Source organism: Mus pahari, chromosome 13 (assembly GCF_900095145.1).
Source record: "Mus pahari chromosome 13, PAHARI_EIJ_v1.1, whole genome shotgun sequence".
Taxonomy (NCBI): Eukaryota; Metazoa; Chordata; class Mammalia; order Rodentia; family Muridae; genus Mus; species Mus pahari.
In genome coordinates, this window is record NC_034602.1 from 31,735,441 (window position 1) to 31,757,774 (window position 22,334).

The 22,334-nt window shown below is 47.2% G+C and overlaps 1 protein-coding gene across 3 annotated transcripts in view; it reads right to left on the reverse strand.

Moving 5' to 3' along the window:
- Window positions 1-22,334, reverse strand: part of Slc2a9 (solute carrier family 2 member 9) — a 124,505-nt gene that overhangs the window by 65,501 nt on the left and 36,670 nt on the right. For all 3 annotated transcript variants that reach the window (XM_021211027.2, XM_029545481.1, XM_021211028.2), the window contains 2 exons: window positions 19,739-19,884; window positions 671-803 (listed from right to left, as the gene is read on the reverse strand). In XM_021211027.2, the coding sequence (XP_021066686.1) occupies window positions 671-803; window positions 19,739-19,884 (279 nt within the window). The remainder of the gene's footprint in view (window positions 1-670; window positions 804-19,738; window positions 19,885-22,334) is intronic.

Consider the following 22,334-nt stretch of genomic DNA (forward strand, 5'->3'; position numbering starts at 1 on the left):
GCTTGCTTCCCCTGGCTTGTTCAGTCTGCTTTCTTATAGAACCCAAGACTACCAGCCCAGAGATGGCACCACCCACAAGAGGACCTCCCACCTTGATCACTAATTGAGAAAATGCCTTACAGCTGGATCTCATGGAGGAACTTCCCCAACTGAAGCTCCTTTCTCTGTGATAACTCCAGCTGTGTCAAGTTGACACAAAACTAGCTAGTACATACATATATCAAACACACATACAGTTATACCTGTATATACACATTCCTACTGGGCTGTGATATCAGACTTTGGAGTCTCATTCACTCACTGCATTCCTATTGTCCACTCTGACTAAATGTAATTGAAGCCCCTCCCAAGGGTCCTTCCTTATCTATGCAGGTAGAAAGGAGTTCTCCCAAGCCAGGCTATATCATGTTGCTATAGAAAGGACACCATTTCTTCCAGCAAGTCCAATTGCTTTCTGGAATCATACCTCTTAGGCTCTTTTCAACCACCCTCTTCACACTGCAGAGCCTCTGCCATCTGAACTGTGTCTGCAGCTGGGGAGGTGACAAGAGTGGGTGTCCCTCGGCACCATGCATTCAGAGATGTTGACACTTGCCCTGTTCTACTCTATAGCATCTTGCTGTGACCCAGGCATAGGCTGGCATTGTGTGATGAAAGGGAAGGACCCTACCTTTCATGGCTCCTGCTTCATCGTGCTTTTCAAAGAGGAGGTAGCGTGGACTCTCAGGGAGAAATGGCAGGCTTGCCAGCTGGACCAAGGCAGGGACAATGATCACTCCGAACAGGTATGGCCAGGTGCTCTCCTGTAAGGAGAAGACGCTGCTGATGGAGGGGCCTTTCGTCGTTTCACTGGGGACACTGGACTGAGCAGCTTGGACTCTGCAGGAAGCCGCCCTACTCAACTTGTCCCCACTGGCAACAGCTAAGAGAAGCAAGAGAAGACTGGGTTTGGGTGGCCTCAGAGTCCCCATGGATAGTCTCTGTAAAGCAGATGGATCTTGGCAGCCAGGCCACCACAGCCAACCTGGGAGGGGCGGTCTCATTGGATTTCTTCCACTCCTCCAGCATGGCTTGCCATTGACACAGAGTCAGACATGCTTGAATGTAAAAACTGGACCAAAACTCCTCTGGCGCAGTATCCACCATCCTCCTATTGTCACTGAAGATAGGGGAAGGAAGGGTGACCCTTATGTATGGAGGGCCTTCAGTTTTCACTGGCAGGGAAAGAGAAATGGCTACCTCCAACACATATCATCAACTTAATGTGTGCAGTGCAACTTAATGCACATCGTGCAATTTAAATGCACCGTGGAACATGTGTTCTTGTGCCCATCAAGGTGACATCCTTCCCTGTCTTTGTCACACAGCTTTATAAATATTCTCCAGCTGTGTACACTGCATAGGAGCATGTCACCCTGGGTAGTGTAGATGGGGAAAACAAAAGGTTCTAGCTGCAAGCTGAAGACTTAGTGTGTTTTATTTCCTCAAACGGGAAAAGAAGACATCCCAGGAGAGAATGACACACTGGAACCTGGAAAGTCTTCACACGACAGGCAGAAGTCTGCTAGCCTATTCAGGTCAGGACCAATGAGCTCAGAGCCCTTGGGTGTAAGTGACTACTTGTCCTTTTCCCACAACCGATTGTCCCTGTCAGCTTTTCTGAGACCCACTGTAGAGCCCTGATGGCAGGGAGCCCATGAGAGTACCAGACACTACCAGGGTGCAGCAGCAGGGACCCCTGAAGCACAGAGCAAGTCAGAAGGGGCCTGCCAGGACACTCAGCCAGTGCTGGCTCAGCCCTCATCTCCAAGGTGACTCCAATCTTCCCTCCACCCCTCTGAAGCTAGTGAGTATGTGTACTCAGCGGCCAGCTTAGTTCTTGCATCTCCCTTTGAATGACAGGTGAGGCCAAGCCAGGCTGCTCAGTTTGAGGAGGCTTGTGACTAGAAGACCATGCAAAGAGAGTGATCTGTGAAAGATCAGAGGGAACAATCCATGGGTGAGGAGTGCCAAGAGACACAGATAGGGTCTGTTTAGATGTCATGGAATGTTCTGAATGTAGATGGGCCCTGGTGGTATCATTTTGTGAATATTCTAAAAACCACAGGGTTTTTACTATAAACTGGCATGCAAACTATATTTCAGTGATCCATTTTAAACCATGGTAGAGAACAATGGACAGTCTGTTAGTTCTGCCTGTGCATTCTGCACTCACCACCCACTGTGGATTGAAAATATTCAGGGGAAAAAATGATAATTTGTGTTGAATACTCACAGACAGATGCCTTTCTCTGTCATCATCCCCTAAGCAATATGGCGTAACAAGTATTTACATAGCATTTGCATGGCATTAGGTAATATAATGAGTCTCAAGATGATGCGTAGGTTACATGAAAATATCACACAGAAGCATTCTGAGAAGAAGCAGTAAAAACCACCATAATTAAGGCAGGCCTTTCAGCTTGGCTCACAGTCACCCAGTGAGTGGCAAAGAACCTTGTTCTTGAGCAGGCGGCTCAGATCTGAATTTGCTTATACACCAATCGCTATGGCCTTGGACAATACCCTAAGCTGTCCTAGGAGGGGCCTCAAGGTCGCCAGAGGAGCCTTGTTTTGCTTGACAGGAGCTGGAGTCAGGTGAGCTGGATTTGACCATCTGTCTTCCTGGTGCAAGGGGCCATCCCTGATGTTCCTTGGCAGTATACTAACATGAGCCAAAAACCAGCATCTCAAGCTGCAGTGGCATCCAACAGCTGCCTTCTCTATCAGGGAAACAAATGAGAGTGGGAGGGGCTTTCTCATGCACTGACCCGGTTTCAGTTGCTACTCCTAGAGGGTAGCCTCAGACTCAGGCTGTTTTTATGTTTTAAAAACATATCATTCAAGGTAACCATATGAAAACAAATACTGCATTCTCTCTCTCTCTCTCTCTCTCTCTCTCTCTCTCTCTCTCTCTCTCTCTCTCTCGTGGATCCCAGATTCTCGCCATCCACCTGGATGGGCGTAAATGTTGATAAAGACTAGGAAACCAGAAAGAGTCACTTGAGAAGAGAGAGAGAGAGAGAGAGAGAGAGAGAGAGAGAGAGAGAGAGAGAGAGAGAAAGGCTTTAAGGGAGGGCAGTGAGGGCAGTGTGAGTGGGTGGGCAGGGCAGGGGTGCATATGAGAGGGAAAGAGAGTATAGTGGGCAAAGGGTATGGGGTCCTAAGGGATAGAGATGAGGGAGAGATGCGTAGTAAGGGGAGTTAAGCAAAACAAAGTCTGAATGAAGAGACCTGCTACTTTGGTAACTGATCAGACAACTGCGTATTGTCCTCCCCTAGGTGGCACCGAGGCCACGGGTGTCAGCTCTGGAGGGGCCAGTGAAGGCCTGAGGCAATGAGAAGGGACACAGGGCCCCAGCTCAGTGGCTTCACGTCAGGGTCCTTGTACCCACTGTTCCCAGGAGCACAGATGTGGGTCATCTTGTTAACCAAGACGAGGTTTAACACCCCAGTGGGGAAGATTTGTGGGTGTTTCTAATAACTATGTCTTGCTCTGTCAATGGCAAGACCTCTGTTTTAAAAATAGACTTCTAGGTCCTATTTCTCCCAAGCTATAGAAGACTTTAGTTCTTTCTATGTAATCCCCTCCTAGACTACGAGAAGGCCACCATTTTAAAGTACAGTAGGCATCATGGATCTCACAGAGTCAAGTTCTTAGTGTTGTACAACACCTAGTATCCAGGGATCCCAGAGAAATGAAGCAGGGGACCTGAAGGTGACCAGGCCACACTGGCTACTGGGGGAGGCTGCTTTGGTTGTGACTGAATGTGAACCTTCACGATGCTATCTCCAAGGCTCTTTGGAGATGCCAAGGGCATTCTTTATATCTCTTCATACTCATGGTCTGTGCCCGGGAGGCTGTCAGTGGGATGAGTTCTCTATACAGCTCCATGAAAAATCGAATTACTTTGTTTTTCAGTGTTCTTTCTTCCAGTGACTGGGTTTCCCAAGAGTCACCCCTAGTCTCCCACCTTGATGTCTCTGCCAGTGCTCAAAGCATGGCAGGTGCTCAGCACATGTGGTAGACTGAATGTGTTGGGCAAAGTGACAGGTGACATGGATGTAGCTGCTAGAGACGAGAGACACCCCCACCCCCCCCAGACATTCCTGACTTTTTTTGTTTTGTTTTGGTTTGGTTTGGTTTTTCAAGACAGGGTTTCTCTGTGTAGCCCTGGCTGTCCTGGAACTCACTCTGTAGACCAGGCTGGCCTCGAACTCAGAAATCTGCCTGCCTCTGCCTCCCGAGTGCTGGGATTAAAGGCGTGTGCCACCACGCCCGGCTGTTCTTGACGTATTTTTAAACTTAAGCTTTTCCTATATGGCATCCTAGTAAAGAAGAGCTGACACTTTATAGTAACATGATTGAGATCCCCCTAGGCAGCTCTATTAGAGAGAAACCTGAGCCCTGAATGGTCGGGAATGCATAGGAGATCCCTTGAGAAGTAGATGGGTTAGCTCTTCTGACCCTGCATAGGCTCGACCCTTGTTACTGTCCTTCAGTTCAAAGCAAAACAAAGCTATAGCTCTCTCAGGCCTGGCAGCTGCTAACCTAGCTAGGGGATTTTTTGTGTCGGGTCTATTAGGCTAAATCTGTCCCCTGAGCAGAATTCATCAGGCATCACTCAAACTCAGCTCCAATGGCTCATAACAACACAGCAGGTACTCCTCCATCAAAGGAAGATACAGGTGCAGGTATCAGGCAAACTGTGAGATAGATGCTGTATGCAAAGCCGGGCCACCCTGAGAAGGTGGCTTTGCGGCACATCTGAGTGATCTCAGAGTATGGAGGAGCTGGGGCTCCGTTGTCAAAGAGCTCCATCAGCTGTGACTTTGCCACTCCCATCTCCAGCCACTTCCCAAGGAAGGGCCCTGATGGCCACAGCTTCACAGTGCCCTGGGGTACAGCATGGCCACCTGAGTGTGGCATAGCAATCTTTCCTCCTCCTCCAAATTGTTCTCCAAGAGCCTGTTCTGTCTTCTAAAACATCTGCATTCCTTATGACCATATTTGTTTTAGATATTTTTGGTGTGCATCCATAGCCTGATTCTATTTCTACAAAAAGAAAGATCCTTTACAAGTTTATATTATTACCCCATTTCCTTCTGTTATCAATAATGGTATTACGATCCATGGACATGTCCCTTGTATGGTATGTCTTTGTCAGAACCTCAAATGGGGACCCCACATTCCTATACATACAGTGCTCGTCCCCTCCTGTCCACCACTGTCTCCTGCTTCCAGAGAGGGTTGCTTGTCTTCTGCCTTGCTTGGTTCTCAAGACAAGTCTCTGTTATTCCCATTTTATAGATAAGGAACCTGAGGCTAGGGGGCTGCTGGGAAGTCTTACAGCAAAAGCTATTCATAAACCAACTTTATTCTACTCCTATTTGAAAGAGAGTCAAATTTCCACACTGGTTTTAAAGGTCACTGACCCTATGAACCACCCCTAGCCAGACTCTTAGATGGGACATTGTTGAGTTTGGACAGATTTACAGAGTCTTTGGCATCCCTGCTAGTTCTCCTGATTCTCAGCTGAAGAAGCCAAAGTACTGAGAATTTTCTACCCCACTGACATTTACACTCCCTATATACACTATAAATTATACACTATAAATAGCTGTGGGGGTGGGGCTGAACCCTGGCAGGTGGTCATCAGCTCTGTCCCCTTAACCTCTGCTCTCCTCAGGGTCAAACAGGCCACTGTGTAGCTGTAACCTGCTGAGGCACACCCAAATTCCATGACTATAATTGTAAAATTCTCTCTCTCTTACTTCCTAAGGAGTTAGCTACCTGCTGTTCCCAAAGCCACTCTCCTTGGAATTGAAACCCATGATTAATCCCTTCACCAGCCTCCTGTTTTCCAGTTGAATCACCTTGGCTTCTGAGTCCCATTGTTCTCTTTGTTTGCCCTGAGAACTCAAAGTAAGAAGGCTTGCAAATGCAGCGGGACACAGAGGGATGATTTCGAGCGTAGGGGACGTGCAAGGATGCACACAGACTCTGTACAGATTGGATTTCTCCTTGGTAACCCTGAATTTCGGAGATCCATAAGGTTTGAGGTTTGATTTCAGATGAGGCTGAATTTACTTATCCATGCTCCCGTGACCTTGGATTCATCTGGGGATGCTGGAGTCCAAGGTCAGAGGAAGGCTGTGAAATTAGACCCAAGTTTACATTGTGATTCTTGTGCTCCTAGCTGTGGGATCTCGGACTTGCTCTTTATTGAACCAGTTCGCTCAGCTAGAAAATGAGCCTGGCTCAACTAGCCTATATGATCCACACTAACTTAAGAGCTGGTCTAAAGTCACATTTGCTGTCCCCTGCCCCAAGTCCAGGGAGAGTAGCATCTGAGTTAGGTATATGGAACACATCTCAGGACTGGGTATAAGCCTAGGACAGGACACTCTCTTCACAGTTTATTTATTTTTGTTTTTGTTTTGGTTTTGGTTTTGGTTTTTTGTTTTGTTTTGAGACAGGGTCTCTCTGTATAGCCCTGGCTGTCCTGGAACTCACTTTTTAGACCAGGCTGGCCGCGAACTCAGAAATCTGCCTGCCTCTGCCTCCCAAGTGCTGGGATTAAAGGCGTGCGCCACCACGCCCAGCTCCACAGTTTAATTTTTAATGATGAAAATACCTTGATCCTTCAACCCATTCCACCACCAAACCTTTACTCCCAGACATTCTCGGAAGGAAGTGGAAAGATCTGGGACAGTGATGGGTCAGCAAGGCAGCAGTAGGGCATCCTAGCCAAGGCCTTATGCCTCTAGCATTTCTCATGCCACCAGTTTCCCAGCTTCTCATATGCTCTTGGTCCTCAGAACTGCAACACACACACACACACACACACACACACAAAACCAAAGAATAAATGAGTCGTGGAGCACAGGACTATGTGGAGCACATCATCTATGACCAACTTCCTGAGATGCTCTGAGAGTCTGTCCTATGGAGATAATGCCTATCCAGGAATCTGAAAAAAAAAGAGACAAGCTCTGATTGTCCTATTCTCCTGACTCACTAAGTCCAATGCCTTAGCAGGAAGTAGAGTCAAAGATCTGTATGACAAAAACTTCAAGTCAAGTCTCTGAAGAAAGAAATTGAAGAAGATCTCAAAAGATGGAAAGATCCCCCATGCTCATGGATTAGCAGGATTAATATAGTAAAAATGGCCATCCTGCCAAAAGCAATCTACAGATTCAATGCAATTCCCATCAAAATTCCAACTCAATTCTTCACTGAGTTAGAAAGGGAAATTTGCAAATTCATCTGGAACAATAAAAAAACCTAGGATAGCAAAAACTATTCTCAACAATAAAAGAAACTGGGGGAATCACCATGCCTGACCTCAAGCTGTACTACAGAGCAATTGTGATAAAAACTGCATGGTACTGGTACAGCGACAGACAGGTAGATCAATGGATCAGAATTGAAGACCCAGAAATGAATCCACACACCTATGGTTACTTGATCTTTGACAAGGGAGCTAAAACCATCCAGTGGAAAAAAGACAGCATTTTCAACAAATGGTGCTGGCACAACTGGCAGCTATCATGTAGAAGAATGAGAATTGATCCATTCTTATCTCCTTGTACAAAGCTCAAGTCTAAGTGAATCGGCACTGTTTTAAAGGTGGAGAAAAGCAGCAGACATTTGAAAGCATCGCTAGCACAGAGGGAAGAGACAAAAAGAACCGGAAGAAAGAGAAGGAGTTCTGCAGCAAGAGACACACACAGTGCAAGGAAGGTGCTGTTCCCCTGCAGAGGAAACAAGACAGGCGGGAAGGCCTCAGATATGAAAACTAAGACCATCACAATACATAATGCATGGGGAGGGTTGGGGTGTGAGCAATGGACGCATGGGACATGGGAGTGGGAATGCCCCACTCAATTGAAACATTGTCTCCAAAAGACTGGGCTGTATGGAAGCCTGCACTCTTAATCAGTGATTGATGTGAGTGGGTCAGCCCATCCTGGGTGCTATAAGGAAGCAGACTAAGCAAGCCAGTAAATGGTGTTCTTCCATGGCCTCTGCTTCTTTCTGTTCCTGCCTCTAGGTTCCTGCCTTGAGTTCCTATCCTGACTGCCCTAAAGTGTGGACTGTGATCAGACACGAGAGCAGAAATTAACCCTCTTCTCCTTAAGGTGTCTCTAGCCATAGTGTTTATCATAGCAACTGAAACCCTAAGACAATCAAGAGGAAGTTGGAGTGAGGCAAAAACAACAGGGCCTCTCCCAGGATGAACCTTCCAGTGGAAGCCATCTGTGTGAATGCTCAGTGGATGCAGAGAAGCTTTGCTGAGAGCAGTGCCTGGGCTCAGCCTCATACCTCCATCCCTTTCAGAAGAGCCAGGGAAAGTGTCTTTCTATAAATTGTTCGAGTTGTGTCTTCCTTGAGGCAGATGGTGGAGATGTAGAGAAGGGAACAAGGATTCTCAGGGTAGTTAATGCTGGAGCAGTGTGGGATGTGGGAGAGCCGGGCCAGTCTAGGAAGGAGAAGAAGCTGCATGGTCTTTGAGATGAGAACAGATCAACATGGGATTTTAGACTCCCAGATCCGGGACTTCTGAATGCAGGCGGGGAAAATGGTTTCCATTTAATGGTCATTACAGTCAGTTTGGCATGATGGCTGTCAGCTGTGGATTCCATGTGAGGACACAGCATCTCATTTAATGGATTCCAGGTGAGGACACAGCATCTCATTTAATGGATCCCAGGAGAGGACACAGCATCTCATTTAATGGTTCCATTGGCTCCGCGGAGTGTAGGTGGTTTTCATTTTACAGACCCAGATTCTGAGCCTCAGAGAGCTGAAGTTGCTTGTCTAGGTCACACAGCTGGAGAGAAGCAGAGGCCAGGCTTTCTCCTACAACTTCCCAACATCCAGTTCAGCTCACGTCCCACTGTGCTACTGTACATGAGACAGCAGTTGGCCTGCCCTTCTCATCCACAGGCACTGTATCCTAGATGTGGTTACTGAAGCATTCTCAGTTGTCAAATGTATTAGACTCTCTTGATTTCTTTGGCTTTGCACTGGCTGTTCTCTCGGCCTGGAACCATGTTCTCCTTCCCTTCCACTGAGTGATTGCCCCTCACACTACAAGGTAGATGCCACCCTATCTAGAAAGATTTCCATTGCATTTGTCCCCGTGGATCTCCCACTCCTGGGTTCTCTTAGAGCCAAACAGGTCACTCCTCTGTGTTCTAACACTTGCTTTTCTAAACCCTGAGGGGTCCTGCCTGCAGAGGCTTTCTCTGGCTCCTCTCTGTGGGGTCCAGTGTGCTAGGACAGAAAAAAACATAAGAAGAATTGTGTGTCTATGGAAGGCAAGGGTGATGGATGCCAGGAACCTGCCATGGTCCGAAGGCCCATTCCAGTGGTCACGGGCCTATATGAGGCAGAAATCTCAGGAGCACTGGGTTCAGCTGCAAAGTGGCAGAACTTGGGAGACCATTTGCAAGAGAAAGCAGCACAAGGGGCGTGGTGGCCAGAGAGTGAAGGCACAGTTGTCCGGGGCTTGTGACTCACTTCCAGAATCTAACTCCTCCTCAAAGTCAAGTCCTCGAAGAGCAACCTTCCTAATCATTTCCCCTGTGGCCCTTCAGAGATAGGATAGCTGGGTTCAGACAAGCTTCAAAGGCTTCCTTTACAATTCCATTTGACACGACTTCAAGAACTGTTAAATTTATCTTCGCTTCTTTTGCTCCCTTGCTTGCAGATAGGCTGTGCGGTCTCTGGAGGTAAAGTGGCCCCCACTGGAGGCATGAATCACCAAATTCAGAAGTTCAGGCAGCCAGGAGCCTCAGAGCTAAATTGACACTGAGACTGCTTTTGATGTACAGAGGACTGGAAGTCAGGAGAGGTGGTTTACCCCCAGAGAGACAGCATAAGCACTTGGTGGCCAGTAGAAGTTGGCTATTCACCTCCCAGCCCATAACACGGGGCAGGTATCATAGTTTCTTTTCTATTACTGTGAAAGTACACATGACCAAGGCAACTTACAAAAGAAAGCATTTAATTAGGGGCTTGCTGACAGTCTCAGAGGGTGAGTTCATGACCATCGCGGTGGGGAGCGTGGTGGAGAAGGCAGGCACAGCCCCGCAGCAGTAGCTGAGGGAGTACATGTTTAGACAACAGTGGATCAGCGTGAAAGAGCTAACTGGGAATGTCATGGGCTTTTGGAATCTCAAAGCCCACCTCTAATGACACGCCTCCTCCAATAGAGACACACCTTCTAACCCTTCCCAAACAGTTCCACCAACTGGAGACCAAGCATTCAAATATATGAGCCTATGGAGACCATTCCCATTCAAACCAGTACTGTGGGGTCCTGTTGGATCCTTGGAAGCACTAGAAAATTCAAGGTCAAAAAGATGCCTTTCCTCTTCCTCAAGGGGGCAGACTATGCCTTTGGATCTATGACAATACAAAAGAGACATTTGATCACCATGTTCTGGAAAGTAAGAAACGGGAATAATCACTTAATTAGAATGTGCAATGAAGAGAGTTAGAGGAAGGAGTCTTTTGTGGGAAAGGCTAATTCTAGTTACTGGCAGGAGAGAAGGCACCTCAAGAAGAGCACTGCTCTTGGATGGGACCTTGGAGGATGACACAGTCAGAGATGGAAGGAAGCTGGAGGGGAAGCACAAAGGCAAGTTCCAGGGCTCAGGGATGGCCCAGGGATGAGAACCCACATGTCTAATGAGGAAATTTGAGGGCCGAGTGCCATTTAATAATGGCCTTTAGACTCTGATGTGACATTAAGAATACACAAGTGGGCCAAGGGATGCTTGCCTTCCAAGCATAATCCTGTAGGCACGGCGTGGCTTGGGGATGAGTGGTTCTTGGGGATTGCTGGTTTACTATCCTGGCCTGCTTAGTGAGTCCCAGGCCAGTGCGAGACACAGTCTAAAAATAAAAAAGATGGACATTGCCTACAGAATGACAACTAAGTGGTCCTCTGCCATCAACATGTACATATGTCATATACACATGTGTACCCACACACATACACAAAAAGATATGTATAATATGTACAAATACATGTCCACATAGACAGAGAGAGAGAGAATACAAAGACAGAGATAGACAGACAGATAGACACATATAAAATGAGAATTCAAAGGTGTATTCACAACAGATTTGGTATTTTCCTGGGCTATAGAAGCAGGTGAGGGGTTCTCTCATGTGAGAATCTTTCTTTTACCAAAGAAAGGTGTAACCTTCGAGTCAGGGAGACTAAGGGCTCGTCTACCAGGTACAGAGACTTGAAATAAATTCCCCCAGATGAATATATTCTTGATCCCCCCCACACACACCCCCAAAAAGTTCTTTCCTTCCTGATTTCAGCAAAGCGTGCTATGTGTTAATTCCAAAAGTTCGTTGAGAACAAGAGCTTTCATGCCCTTGGGGTGGGGTTCACTTGAGGTAAATGGAGACCAAAAGGGGCCATCATCACCTAGGGTTCTGTGCTCTGGGGGCTCCTCTTGATCCCTGCACAGAGGAACCAGAGGTTCTACTAAAGAGATGTGGGCTGAAAGCCAGGATGCTCCGGCCACTGCCTCATGGCCATAGGCACTAGAGTCAAACCTCCCCCAAAATGAGGTTTCAAACCGGACAGAAACGAAAGCTACTCATTCTTAGTGCTGAACATGAGCTGAGTGACAGCTAATACCGACTTCACACCGACTGCATGTCTGCACCAAGAGACTGCTGTGTTTTTCCTGATATGTGGAACATCCATGGAAGAGACGCCACCATTAACCCCACTACATAGATAAGGAGACGTGCTCATAGAGGTTCAGCAACTTACTCAAATCCCCTCAGACAGTGAGTGACAGATGAGACGCAGCCTGGGGCTGTCTGGCATGAGACACTGTAGCTGTCCTGGGGTGACTGCCTGGGACCTGTCCCTGTAAGGTCGCTCTTCTGTGACAGATCACACGTCCGTTATCTCTGCTTTCTAATACCATGGGTGATTTTTCTGATTTAAAGTCTTTTGTTATTTCACAATAATTATTTCACCGGGACAATCACTTTCCATGCTGGGTCTGCATCTATTGCGCCGAGAAGAAACTGCGCTTCTTAGGCAAACGAACATGGAGGGTTTACAGGGCTCATCACAAACTGACCTCAGAACCAACCTTCCTGGTTCCCCGAGGGAGGCACTCATGAGCTACTTTCTATAAACAAAACGAAACACAGCGAATGACAATAAAAAAAAAAAAAAATCAGAGTTACATGGGATTGAAGACATTGCCCTGAGTAGTTTGACTTAACTACAATCAAAATGACAAATTATTTAGGAAACCATCTCTTAAGAACGTGGCAAACTGAAAGTTCTAGAAGTGATAGGGTCAAATTCACAGAGAGAGGACAGTGAGATGGATCTGCCAAGAGTCAGATCTTTAAGAAACAAAATAAGAGGCAGTAGTTTGAGGGTGGGGTGTTAAGATCATCACTGAGGCTGGAGGATTGTCTTAGTGATTTAAGCATTTATAGATCTTGATGAGGATCTGAGATCGGATCCCAGTACCCATACAGAAACTCAGTTTCTGTGTATGTATGTGCATATATATATATATATATATATATATATATATATATATATGTGTGTGTGTGTGTGTGTGTGTGTGTGTATATCCAACAAAACTCCCTATAGACTGCCACTGTCAAGTAGCAGCATCCTGAGACCACAAGCAGTCACGGATGTCACTATTAAGAAATGATGGGTTGGCTGCTAATGAGGAAGAGGAGACCTCAGCTCCGAGGATGCTATCCACAGCCATCATTTCGAACTCTCAAGCTAAGCAAATGACAGACATTACTAGGACGTAAAAAAGAGTCCCAGATCAGCATATACTAACCTGCCAATCACCAGTTTGAAAACATAATGCCAAAAAGAAATCCCACTAGACAGGAAACAGAAGAGCTTAGGAATCACTTGCTACACCGTTACAATGTCTATTTTCTTAGTGAAGAACACAGCAGCAGAGAAGATCGGTGTGTGGCAGATAGGGCAGCTGCCTGGCTTGTCCAAGAACTGCAGCTGTAGATAATATTAACAATAAGAAGAGGGGAAAAGAAATATAGCACTCCAGTCACTACAACCAAATGATATAAAGGAGACCCAAAATGAGGAGGGAAACACTCTTAGCACAAAAACAGGAACTGAGCTAGAGAGATGGCTTAGCGGTTTAGAGCACTGATTGCTCCTCCTAGAGATCCTGAGTTCAATTCCCAGCAACCGCATGGTGGCTCCCAACCATCTGTAATGGGTTCTGATGTCCTCTTCTGGCATGTCTGATGACAGCTACAGAGTACTCGTGTGTGTGTGTGTGTGTGTGTGTGTGTCTGTGTGTGTGTGTGTCTGTCTGTGTGTGTGTCTGTGTGTAATAGTTAATTCTTTAAAAAAAAAAAAAAAAAAAAAAAAGGAAAAATGAAAACAAGGAGCAACCTCACTCTTTCCCAAGCAATGTATCAGTTTAATGGAATTTGGATCAAACATTCAATGGCAGTTTTGTTTGAAATGAGAATGGTCCTGAAGACCCCAGGGAACAATGAGCAAAGAAAAGATTCCAGCTTTGACAGTAGAGGCAGTCACACAGTATTTAAAATGTGCAGGGTAGGCTAGAGAATGAGGCAGCCTCGGGAACACTAATGGGCAGTCCAGAAGCAGGAACTCGTGTGGACAAGCTAACTTTGACACGTGTTTAAGAGCACCTGGAGCTGGGTGGCGCACGCCTTTAATGTCAGCACTCAGGAGCCAGAGGAAGGAAGATCTCTGAGTTCGAGGCCAGCCTGGTCTGCCGAGCATGTTCTGAGACAGCCAGGGCTACACGGAGAAACCCTGTCTTGGAAACAAAACAACTTCTAAAGAGTGCCTCAAACACGAACAGGAGGAAGGTTGTTGGATTTAAGGCAGAGCGTGGGGAAAGTGGAAGAAAGGTAGGAAACAAAGGTGAGTGGTTTTCATGCCATGCTCTGAGGTAGCTTTAATGAGTCTAAGAGTCAAATACAAAGGCAGACACAGCTAGAGAGACGAGACTGGGTCGATAAGGAGCTGGCCATGCAAGCACGGGGAGCAGAGTTGAGTGAGTCGTGTGGTCGGCATCTTTGGGCCGTGAAGAAGACGGAGGAGGCCAGCTCTGAGCTTCCAGATGCCTGGCCTGATGCCCTAGCCGCAGTGGCTACCAGGAGCACATTCCCACACCTCTCCTCCCGTATCCCTGCCCACGGATCTTCAACCAGCTTCTTTTTATCTTCACTAGAGACATGCTTTATTAACATGCCTTGTAACATGTCCCCCGGAAGAAGGAAATGTCCCACTGCCGCTGTTCTCACAAGTCTGCCGAAATGGCGACACCAGTTTAATTGATCCTGCGCTTGGATTGCTCTCTTTCTTCTGCTGCCACCCTGGTCATGAAAGTAACTCTCACCACTCCCTCCCTCCTTTGTGTTTCAAAGAAGCCATCTTTGAGTGGAAGCATCTCTTCTGGTTCTTTAAGTTTTTAAAAGCTAAGCTGTCTCTCTCTGTCTTTGACAGTAAGTGAGAAACAGGATTAAAATAAAGAAATAAAATCCTTACACCTGAGGAATCTCCCGTGGCTCCCGCTGGGCTGGAACCTCACAAAACCATGGAGGAGGTGAAGAAAAAGCTTGTCTGATGTCCTTTCCTACTCAGAGGCCCGATCTCCACCTTCACAGAGCATAGACATGGAAACACAACAAACAGATCTACCGCCACGGTGTTTACTGGGCTAACGCGCACATTTTCCTAGCCAGAGTCAGCTCAGCCTAGAAGAACCAAACTGGTGCTGAGTGTTAGGGAGTGTCCCCAGAGACCCAAGTGTTGAAGGCTTGGACCCCACTGTAGTGTTCCCAGGGGAGGCTTTGGGAAAGTGACTGCCTCCGTTGGGCTCTGGCCTTGTGCATGGATGAATATGTGGTTGGATTCATGGGACAATGCCTTTGAAGAATGTCTTGTTCCCTCTGATTCCTTCTCTCTGTGTGTCTCTGTCTCTCCTTCCTTCCCTTCCTGCTGTGAGGTAAACATCTTCCTCCACCATGTCCTTCCAACATGTTCTGCCTTAACATTAAACCCCCAACAATGCAGCTAGCTGGCATAGACTGAATTTCTGGAACCATGAACCAAAATAAATGTTTGCTCCTTTAAAAACATTCAATAGGTTTTTTTTTCTCATTTCTTTTTTATTGTAGCAATAAAAAAAAGAAAAAAAGAAAAAAAAAAAAGAAACGAACTCAGGAAAAGACAACTTGTAGGAAACTATATCTTCTCAGCTGGCCCAGTGAGGCATAGTTGCTGGAGCTTCTGGCTGGAATCCTGCTGATGTGTCTGCTCTTCCAGGGGCAGCATTCCCAGCCTGGGAACAGAGGTGCTGCCTATGGTCACATGGCAATTCAGCTTCGTGGTTGCTCGGTGTCCTGGGCCATTCATTGCCACCTGGGTTCTTAAAAGGCTCCTCCTCTATGGCTGGTGACTTGGCATCTTGTACTACTCTACCTGGCTAAGAAGTCAGATACCCAGAGATAGCCCTGACTCCTCTCACGAGCTCCTAGCAACTATCACCCACTGATGCCCTCAGCTTGAGGTGTTTAAGTGGGACATTTGCCCCAAGCACCCTTGTTGCTGCCACTCTAAGCCAAGCCCTTAGCAGATCTCTGCAGACCAGGGCAATCCCTCTGGTCTTGTCTGAGATGCTGGAAAACATGAAAAAGAATTCTAGGGGCCCCGATGCCCTCTTCTGACCTTCTGTGATCTGTGCGCACACACCAGGCACACATACAGTCAGGAGCACACACATACACATAAAATTGACAAGTGAAATAAATCCTTAGTAACAGCCAATGGGTATTTGAAGAGGTACTTAGCAAACCACTGTGAAGTGTCACCTCCCATCCCACCCAATGTTATCAAAATGACTGGAGATGGAAATTGGCTAAGGCCTGAGCAAAGAGACTGTGCCCAGGGCGGTTGGAGTACCATCCCTGGGTTTTCTCCTCTACACAAATGTTAGGGTCTTGCCTAAACTCTCCTCCCTGCTCAACAGCATTCTCTTCACTCTACCCCACCCCCACCCCCCAGCAGTCCTGGACCAGATGAATCTTAACCATCCTTAAGGCTTTCACTGAACATCACTCCAGCAGGAAAACCATCCTTCCACGGTCAGTGTCCCACTTCTTCCGGGTCTATCGACCATTGGCTAATTGCCTCCCTGTGGTTTTCCTGAGTGTAGAGCCCAGTCTGACTACTGGGCAGCAGCAGCAGCCAGCCCAACACCCGGCGCACAGCAGACAGGGATCTATCTCTACAGACTTGCAGAGGGGCTGACTAAACCTGACCTCTCTGGACCTTAGTACATTTAACCATCAGCAAGATGCACTCCACAGGAGGGAGGAAACACAAAAGTAAACAGAAGCCACAAAACAGAAGAGAACATTGCACAAGGAGCTCTGAGGACACATTTGCTGGTGATGTGTTCCCAGAGGAAATGGTGTTTTGGTGGGACATGGGGGTTTGGGACTCTGGGCCATGCCTGCTACCAAAAAGGATGCTGGGGAAGCGGTGACCTGCCAAAGTTCACACCACTTCTGCAGTCTTGTGAAGATGAGACTATATTTGGCATGCTCCTTGCTGGACTCCAACATCCAACTCATTTGTTAACTGAGTAAGGGCAGAGGTTCAAGGAGAACCTGCAATAACAGAGAGTCTCTGATATTGTGCAGTGGCTATTCCTGGTTGTCACCTTGACTATATTTGGAATGAACTACAATCCAGAATTGGAAGGCTCACCAGTGAACCTAATCTGGAGGCTGGGAGATAGAAGTTTCTGATCTGGATCTTGGTGTGGAGATCTTGAGACGCAGTGGCTATGGATTCTAGAAGATTAAGACAGGGAGATCTCCAAATTCAAGGTCATCTGGGATTAAAGGTGTGGTGGCACACACCTTTAATCTGGGCTACACCTTCTGCTGGAGACCAAATAAAGACATTGGAAGAAGGGAGTCTGGCTCTCGCTCTTCTGCCTGCTTGCCGTGTGGGTCTAAGCAACTGCTAGACCCTTGGACTTCCATTCACAGCTACTACTGAACCATTGTTGGGAATTGGACTGCAGACTGTAAGTCATCAATAAATTCCTTTACTATATAGATATTATCCATAAGTTCTGTGACTCTAGAGAACCCTGACTAATACATATTGACACCCAAAAGGTTTGAGTAAGGCTTAAATAAATATATCTTAAGGCTCTAATAAGTATACTCTCATTGGAGAATGAGTATACTATTTGTTGGCTTTAATATACGCTTTTATATTGTAAGGGTTCAGGCTGTGGTTGTAATATTGTTTTTATCATCACTGACAAATGCTAACTTTGAGAACTTAAAAATATCTGTATACAGAAAGCAAATGAGTACTTTAATGTGATACCTCACCCGGCAGACAGACTGTTTCCAACACACTCACACTAATTATGGAAATTGTCAGGCATGAGACAACTGGAAGTATTAAGCAAGCACTGTTTCTGGTTTTGTAAAAGGAGAAAAACAAGAGTGAGCCTGTAGTTACTCCAGACAGTCAGGTGAGGAGGCTCTGAGGCTAAGATGTAGCAAGTCATGTGTAATGTCTCAGAGATTCATTTAAAGGCAGGTAGGATGGCTCATCTGGTGAAAGAGCTTGCTATGCAAACTGAGGGTCTAGTTCTATCCCTGGAACCCAGGGTAGGTTGACCTTTGACCTCACATGTGTGCCTGCCATGCGTGTGTGTGTGTGTGTGTGTGTGTGTGTGCGCGCGCGCCACACACACACACACACACACACACAGTTAAATTTTTAAAAGAAAATGTATATTTTAAGTAGTTAGAATGGTAAATTCTGTCATGAGTGCTTTAACACATGAAATGATCAAAATAGTCAAAAGTCTTGAAAAATGTGGTACACACTGGTCAGTTGGTATCATCTTATCGCAGTGAACAACGTGCCCAATGACTGGGCCTATCTCTACTGAGTATCCAGAGCTAATGAGGTCAGGCAGTTCCTTTTCCCTAACTCAGGCATCCCCAGAGAAGCCAGCACTGGGTTCATGGCTGGGTCAGGCATGCCCAGCAGACATAATTAAAAGCCAAAGGCGAGCTCCTTTTGCCCTGAGTCCTGCATAGCTCTCAGCTCCAGCTTCTAAAGTGTAGGCAGGATCCAGGCAGGAAGCAATGGCAAGCCTTTGGCTGGCTGGCTAGAGCAGCACGGCCTGTGGGAGCACCCTCCTGGTGCTCTTGCGCATTAAGCCCTCTTGTTGCAATGCCCTGCTGCCAGAATCCAGCTGCTAAGAGCTGTTGGCAGCAGGCACACTGCTTAAGTACTCAGAACAGTCCTTGGCACGTGTTAGCTTGGAGCAGAGGCGTCCTGTCCTTCCTGCACTCATCCCACAGGAGGCCAGGAGAGACCTTTGTATGCCCAGGAAGCATCTGGACCACTCCCACCATCACCGTCGCCCAATCACAGGCCGTAGGTACTGTGGACTCGGCTTCCTTCATCAATGCACTGCTCCCTCAGCACAGCCACTGCAATCATGCCCTCCTACTGGGCCTCTGAGCCTGCCTCGCCCTCCCCATTACAGTCTGTTCTCTTTCCATTACCTCTTAGCCCCTTCTGCTCGCAGCTCGCCTTATGCTCCTCAAGCATCGTTCTCACCCATGTGGCTCATGACGTCAGGCCCTCACAGTCATGGTCGGAGACACTGCTCTGTCACATTTACATCCATCTGGAGGTCTTGTGTATTGTCTCATCCTGTCTCTTGGATCTCCTCTCTCCCAGCCCCCATCGCCACAATCTTAACCCTCACTCGTGCTTCCGGATGCGAGAGGTCTCACCTTCCAGAAAACCGTCCTTAGGCTCACCCCACTCTATGCCAACCTGAACGAACACGCTTCTCTGCCCAGCCCACCCAAGAAAGTCTGATGTTGGGCTGGGAGTCTAACCCATTCCGTCTTGTTCCTCACACATCAAGGCAAAACATAAGATCTCTTGACCATTTAAGAAAAAAAGGAAGGGCTGGAGAGATGGCTCAATGTTTAAGAGCATTGATTGCTCTTCCCAAGGTTCTGAATTCAAATCCCAGCAACCACACAGTGGCTCACAACCATCCCTAATGAGATCCAACTCCCTCTTCTGGTGTGTCTGGAGACAGCTACAGTGTACTTACATATGATAATAAATAGATCTTTTTTAAAAAGAAAAAGAAAAAAAAGGAAAACTCTAGAGTGAGGTAGAGTTGGTGAATACCTTGGAAAGAACTCAGGATGGTGTAAAGCAAAAGCAGCAAGCTACAGCACCGTATAAACAGCACTATGGAACAGCCTGAACACACATTCAGGCTCCATGCATTCGTAGTTTTTTGTTTTTTGTTTTCTATTTTTGAAGCAGAGAACAAAGCCTATCCAAATGCAAATTGAGCTGGTACAATGGTCAGCCAGGGCAGTGGACTCAAACTTTCCTTAAGGTTGGAGTGTGTTAGGTATTATTTATGTTCTGAGAAAGTGAAAGGCACCTTCAAGTTCCCCCATGAATATGTAAAACACTTGAGCCCATTGGAATCACTCCTTCAGAGTTGAGTTTTCTAAAAGGAAGGTCTCCAGTGGCAGGGAGATGAAAGCAGCCATGGCTGCCCGGGAGGCCCCACTTACCCTTCCCAGTAGCTCAGGCAGGCCCAGCAACTGTCCAGAAAACACGCCGATGCAGATGAAGATGGCAGTCACCTGGCCCAGAGAGCCCCGGATCTCCTTGGGTGAGATCTCGTTGAGATACATGGGGAGCGCGCTGAGTGCAATGCCTGAGGGAAAGGCACAGCAGTGAGAGAGGCCCCGCCTCGCACAGGGTCACCTGATGCTGCTGTGTCTCCTGCCCCGTACACAGAGACCATGGGAGAACACTCAGCTCACAGCGAAGCCTTGGGGAAGAAGCAGGGTGGCTCTCATTTTAAATGAGAAATGTCCTTCACGGGCTTGGGTAGTTGTACGTCTATTCCCCAGTTGGTGGCGCTGTTTGGGAAGGTTTAGGTGGTATAACCTTGCTGGAGGAAGTACGGCACAGGCGCGGGCACCCACGGACAGTCTTTTAACACTCACGGTTTGTGGCAGTTTGCTTCAGTAATGACAGAAAACTAATATAGCTCCTTACTGCAGCCTTCCCCAACCAGTGCTGGGAAATCAGTCCTCCCACCCCTCTCCATGTCTTCCTCTTTCCTTCTTCCTCACGGAACTCGGCAGTAGTTGGAAGAACAGCTGTCCCTTACGGGACACACTGCAAGACCGCCAGTGGATCCTTGAAACTGTGAGTCCCAACAGACCCTGCACAGATAAAGGCTTCCCTGTGTATGAATGACTATAGGAAGTGCAACTGATAAATTAGGCACAGAAGAAGATTAACACTAACAATCTACAAAATAGAAAATGATGATGATAATGTTGTTAAAAACATTACTTTAAACTTATAAATTATCATTATTCTTTTTTTTTCTTCATTTTTTGAGACAGGGTTTCTTTGTGTAGCCCTGGCTGTCCTGGAACTCACTCTGTAGACCAGGCTGGCCTCGAACTCAGAAATTCACCTGCCTCTGCCTCCCGAGTGCTGGGATTAAAGGCGTGTGCCACCACGCCCGGCAATTATTATTCTTTAACCTCATAACTTATTGTGTATTTTCAGCAGCAGAAACCATGGAACCTCTTCTGTAGCTGGCATGGCTTGTGTCCTGATGGGGAACTGTACCACAGGGTGTGTGGGCAGCTCTTTGAAGGTCATGCCTGGACCATGTCTGGTACAATTTTCGACCAACACTAAATCCCCACTTTAAATTCTACACTCTTTGTGAATTTGTTTCCAATGCCATGCTGAATCATATTTATTTCTATATAACAGTAGTATGCTGGTGTTTCTCCAAATCTACTAGGGAGAAAAGGGGTGCCCTACATTCTTAGTCTGATTCCATCACTCCATGAGAAATTGGGCTAACAGCATCTTTCTTACTAATAGATCTTTCTACTTCTGGATGTTCAGGAGTACTTGTGTTTTGAAGCAGAGGCTGAGGTAGACCAGACTGGTCTTGATCTCAGTGTGTAGTGAAGCCTGTCAAGGATGACCTTGAACTTCTGATCTTCCTGCTTCCACCTCCCAGGTGACATGGGCCACCATATCTGGTTTTATATGGGGCTGGGGACAGAACTCGGGGCTTTGTGAAGGCTAGGTAACCACTCCGGCCACTTAGTGGCACCTCCAGCCACGGATTTGAATTCTTTATCATAAGCACACAGCCGACCTAGCCCCTGTCTGGTTTTCCTCACTCCCTGTTCAACTTCCTTACCTTAAACGCCCTCACTTTGCCCTCTCTGCTCTAAGGATTTGGTGAGAAGAAAGGACGTGAAGGCTCTGGCCCTTGGCACGGCTTCAAGAGTTCCAGAAATTGGAGTGTGTTTTAAATGTTCCCCTATTCTTCCTTTTCTTTCGCTCCTTTCTGAATAGCTCCCAGGAAAAAAAGGGCCTAATAGGCATTTATTTTGAGGCCGAGGCTGTGAAAGAATTGCATTCATCTGTGAACGTGGAAATTCAGAAAGCAACAAGTGCAGCGTGAGTCGGGAGGCAGGCAAGGAGGATGCTGATGAAATATGAAAACCTCCAGCGAGCGGGGCCAAGCTTGGCTGGGGAAGCTGTCGAGCAGCTCCCACCTACCCAGCCTTCCCCTGTCTTGGTTCCAAACCTGGCTCTGCACCTTTACACGCTTAGAATTAAACGCACAGCAGCAGCAGCAGCACTTCTGAGTACCCCACCATGCCTGGGGTGGGCGCAGGCAGGCTTGGATTCTGCCAGACCGAGTACTTCACACACAGGATGACTTCGTTCTGGCATCATCCAACAAGGGCAGTCTTGCTCTTTGGTCCCACTATGGAGCCGGGGAAGAGACTCAGAAAGCTACGAAAGCTACAGTGCTTGTCCCTGCTTGATATCTATCTGCTGTTCCAATGGGCTTTGCTCTGGCCAAGTGACTGTGGCTGATGTATTGTACAGTATTTATACATTAGGCCTTCCTCTTCCTGCTGTACTCTGGAGCCTGTGGAATTCCGTGAGAAGCCCCAAATATCCCATTAGGTGAAGGCTCTCTCTTCATGAAGTCTATCTCCACTTGAGCAAGAGAACCCAAACTTAGTTGACAACATTAAGAAAACACAACAGGGCTGGTGGGGCTGGTGAGATGGCTGGTGAGATGGCTCAGTGGGTAAGAGCATCCGA